Here is a 4,722-nt window from a genome sequence, read left to right on the forward strand (position 1 = left end):
TCCGGGGAGACGCGGCCGCGGTGGCCGGGGCCGAGGGTGAGGATGTGGCGGCTGGCGCTGCTGGCGCTGTCCTGGTTCGGTAGGGTCTTTCCCGCAGGTGAGACCGGGGGGCTCTGGGTGCGCGGTGCCGGCGCGGGAGGTGCGGGGCACTGACACGTCCTTTCCTCCCCGCCTGGGTCCCGCAGGGGGGGCGGAGCGCGGCGCGGGCGGCCCCGAGCCCGTTCGGTACCGCACGGCCGAGATGGCGGACGCGATGCTGGGCAGCGGCGCCCCGGCCGAGCCGCCCGTGCTGCTCTCGGCAGTGCCCGCCGAGCCGAGCGGCGGCCCCTGCGAAGGGACGGCCGGGGCCGGGACGTGCGGCCCCACCGGGAGCGGCCCCGCAGCACCCCCGGGCCCGCCCCGCGAGCAGCCCGTGCTGGAGCCCGTCCTGCCCGAGGAGCCGAACGGCACCGACAGCGCCAAAGCCCCCAAGGTGAACTGCGAGGAGAGGAACACCACGGGCATCGAGCGCTTCACGCTGCAGATCCTGAACGTGTCGCAGGTACCCGGGGTTGGGGTGAACGCCAGAGGGGGGGAAGGTGTCGGTGTGGTGCTCTCAGTGCTTCACTTAGTGAATGTTATTGTGTAACATCCTCTGTGCTACCGAAGATATATCCGGGCAAGGAGGCCTTTCGGGTCATTCTGATTGGAAAAAAATGGAAATACAGCGCACTCCATGTGTCTGTGTCTGTCATCTCTGTGCCTGCAGGGAACTGCCAGCTTTGCTGCTCCGTGCACTGGTGCTTCTCTCTGAAATCGTTAATGGCACCTACTGCCAGCTTGTTTCTTGTAATGGCTATGCCTGTGTATATTTTTTAATTATTAACTTTTAAATCAACCTTTGAAAATGGTTAAATGCAATCCTCTACCTGTTGTAAAAAGATTAAGCACAGGTGCAGTTAACTTGGTAATATTGCCCAGTATTTAATTAACTGAGCGGTGCATCCCTACGTAGAATTTAACTCTGTGAAATATGTAGTTGTCCGTGCTTGTTCTTCTTGTTCTTTCTCCAAGGACCTGATGGAGTTCCTAAACCCAAACAGCAGTGACTGCACTTTGGTCCTGTTCTACACTCCGTGGTGCCGCTTTTCTGCCAGCCTGGCACCTCATTTTAACTCTTTACCCCGAGCATTTCCAACCCTTCGCTTCCTGGCACTGGATGCGTCCCAGCACAGCAGGTAACTCTCACTCCCTGTGCTCCATCGGCAGTTTAGTTCTGTTAAATTTGAGTTTTAAAAATAGCAGTGCTCTTTTTTCCGTATAAGATGACAATTTAATTTAGTGAGACTGACAATTCCTGTAACATGACTGTCTTTATTTCTTCCTTCAGTAGATTTAATTTCTTTCCTGCTTTGTGTTTGCCTTATGTCCACCAGTTTATCAACTAGATTTGGAACTGTGGCTGTACCAAATATCCTCCTTTTCCAAGGTGCTAAACCCATGGCTAGATTTAATCATACAGACAGAACGCTGGAAACCCTGAAAGACTTCATCTTTAACCAAACAGGTGTGTCAATCAGCCCTGATGTGTCAGTGGGAAGAACAGGCTGGCTTTTAACTCCAAAATTTCCTCTCCCTGTGTTTGTTCCTTAAAATGAACTTCATGAATACCCTGAGAGGACCCAGCAGAGGTTTATATAATCAGTTGCTGCCATGAGCTGGATTTCTGTGTGGGCTGAGAGTAGAAAATCAGTTCCTTGGGCTGCAGTCATAGAGCAGGGGGAACAGTGGGGTTTAGCTAGAGTGGATGGTAGAAGGTTGGAGCACATCTTCCTGCCCAAAGATTTAATTGAAAGTGAAATAAATTTAATTCTCTTTGCCAGCCAGCTAGTTCTCTTCTAATCTACACTGAACTGCTGTGTGGGTCTACATTTCCAGAAATGCACAAAAATAAAATTCCTGAAAAAACACTCTAAATTAAATTTCCGTGCACTGAAAAACCCCTACAAACTTACCCAAGTCTGTGCTGTGGGAGGACAGAACGAGCCCTGTCCTGCTATGAAAATACACATAAGAATCAATGTTTTTATGTAAGTAAATCCTTTGATAGATATATGTTAACACACAAGGGCCATCTCACCAAAATTTTAAGTCTACCTGTGCATAAGCCTTAGTCTGAGAACTGAAACAAAGCTCCAGGTAGAACCAGCCTCTCTGTATTTGAGGATTATGACGTTGCTCAGGTGATTTGTTTTTTAGGGATAGAAGCTAAAAGTGACGTGGCTGTGACAAAGGAGGACTGGGAAGGGCCCCTGCCCAGCGTCCTGACGAAGGGCATAGACTGGCTGCTCCTGTTCTCCGTGCTCTTCCTGGCCAGCTTTGTCCTCTACGCGACCCTTCGGACCGAGAGCATCCGCTGGCTCATCCCGGGACAAGAGCACGAACACCAGGAATAACCTCAGATGCTGAAACGGGGACAAGAAATCCCACTTATTGGTAAAGCGGGAATTTCTGTGGCCTAGAAGCTCCTAAGAACGAACTGTTGAATTTGTCGGTTGTAATTTATAATAACGGCTAAAAATCGGCTTTATTTATCCACTACTGAATCTGTAAAAAGCACATTCGTGGCGACTACGGTGGTAAGAAAACAGATACGAAGAAACACGAACTAAAGTATTTATTAAGCTGCTCTGATTGGCCTCTTTCTCGTGGGCTCCAGTGTAATTAGTGATACAGTTCTACTTTGCTCTTCTGAAGAGCTCCCTGATCTACAAGCTCTCCCTTGTAGACCAAGGAAGATTTTTAGAGCTCCCTGGTCTGTCTGTACATGGCACTGGAAGGAAAACACTGGTGAAGGGAGATAAATGATGTTTTACAAGACAGTGAACTTCAGATGAGCTGTTCCATTGTCTGCCAGCAGTAACAGTTCCAAAGCTGTTTCATTCCCGTGGCTGACTGTTCCCACCTCTGGCACTGGGATGGTGCTGCTTTTCTCCTTCACTCTGCCCTGAGTTTTGACTCAGTGGCAGTTCTTGATGAGATTTAGAATAACTTCCCAAGCTGACCTCACTATTTTTGTGTGTGTCTATACAGCTTATTTACCACATTCCTGGAGAATGAAATTGTATTAATTGTCCTTTTTAAAAAAAAATAAATGAGGTTTTTAGTGAAACCTTTTAAGTCACTTTCTTATAGGACTTAAAACATGCGATTTCTGAACTATGGCTCACCTGCCTAAATTAGCAAGACCAGTCCTGATGTTTATTTAAATTTCTACTACCATGTTTGCTGGTTCCACAGTCTCCAGCTGAGGCTACATAAAGAATTGATATTTTTTTAGTTATAATTAGTATGGAAGACTTTGGATAAGGTATGGACTGGTATGTTGTGTGGCATTTGGATTATTTGATTGCATAGCATCTACCACAGTGGAGGCTTGCCAGAGTACCCTGATAGGAAGATTTAGAGAGCAAACTAAGCTAAGGCAAAACAAAGACTTATTGCTTCACAAAGAGTTGTATCTCTGCAACCTAACTCTTCAAGTATTTCTCTGCTGGCTCTGTCTTTTCCTTTGGAAAGTGGAGGTCCTGTATTTCTGTGTCCAAAAAGGAAACTGCACTGGTAAAACGTCGGTATGACCGAAGATAAAGCTACGATGGATGTTATTAATAAAGATCCAAGATTTTGAATGAGTGTTCTTGCCTCTGCCATCTGGTTCATTTGAGAGACCCAGGGCTGGATTGTCCCTGGTGCTCATCTCCGCACTGCTGAAGAAACAGGGATGTGTTTACAAATGGAACGGGGCTGTTTCAGTGCAGCCCCATGGGATGGAAATGAAACCTGGCAGGATCCACCCACGGATGCCTCCCGTTCTCCTCCCGGGTACGTGTCATGGAATAATGGAATCACAGAGGTTGGAAGAGACCTTTAGATCGTCCAGTCCAACCGTCCACCCGGCACCGCCACTGTCACCCCTACACCACTGAACCACATCACCCAACGCCACATCTCAAACACCTCCAGGGGATGGTGACCCCACCGCCTCCTGGGCCGCCCTTCAATGTCTGACCACCCCAACAGGGAAAACTTTCTAATATTAAATCTGAACCTCCCTGTCTCAGCTTGAGGCCATTTCCTCTGGTGCTCTCACGGCAGCACAGCCCCGTCCCACCTCCCTGCACCCTCCTGGCAGGGAGTCTTACAGAGCCATGGGGAGCTCCTCGAGCCTCCTCCCCTCGTTCAAGCGGGAGGCGCGGCGGCGGAGGCAGCTCCCTGCTCCCCGTTCCCAGCTCCCTGCTCCCCGTTCCCAGCTCCCTGCTCCCCGTTCCCAGCTCCCTGCTCCCCGTTCCCAGCTCCCCGTTCCCAGTTCCCTGCTCCCCGTTCTCAGCTCCCTGCTCCCCGTTCCCTGCTCCCCGTTCCCAGCTCCCTGCTCCCCGTTCCCAGCTCCCTTCTCCCCGTTCCCAGCTCCCTGCTCCCCGTTCCCAGCTCCCTGTTCCCAGCTCCCTGCTCCCCGTTCCCAGCTCCCTGCTCCCCGTTCCCAGCTCCCTGTTCCCAGCTCCCTGCTCCCCGTTCCCAGCTCCCTGCTCCCCGTTCCCAGCTCCCCGCTCCCTGTTCCCAGCTCCCCGTTCCCTGCTCCCCGTTCCCAGCTCCCTGCTCCCCGTTCCCAGCTCCCTTCTCCCCGCTCCCCGTTCCCTCCTCCCAGCCCGGTTCCGGGGCGGCTCCGGCGGGGGCGGTGCCGGGGCC

At 51.3% G+C, this 4,722-nt stretch overlaps 1 protein-coding gene across 1 annotated transcript; it reads left to right on the forward strand.

The window, feature by feature from the left end:
• TXNDC15 (thioredoxin domain containing 15) lies at window positions 1–3,672 on the forward strand. Its single transcript, XM_027747660.2, has 5 exons — window positions 1–97; window positions 186–541; window positions 1,054–1,217; window positions 1,416–1,546; window positions 2,239–3,672. Exons 1-5 carry the CDS (start codon window positions 43–45, stop codon window positions 2,433–2,435), a joined length of 903 nt encoding a protein of 300 aa, XP_027603461.1. The 5' UTR covers window positions 1–42; the 3' UTR covers window positions 2,436–3,672.
• Window positions 3,673–4,722: the final 1,050 nt, after the last annotated feature.

Source organism: Pipra filicauda, unplaced genomic scaffold (genome assembly GCF_003945595.2).
Source record: "Pipra filicauda isolate LSUMZ 115617 unplaced genomic scaffold, ASM394559v2 scaffold381_size687511_pilon, whole genome shotgun sequence".
Lineage (NCBI taxonomy): Eukaryota > Metazoa > Chordata > Aves > Passeriformes > Pipridae > Pipra > Pipra filicauda.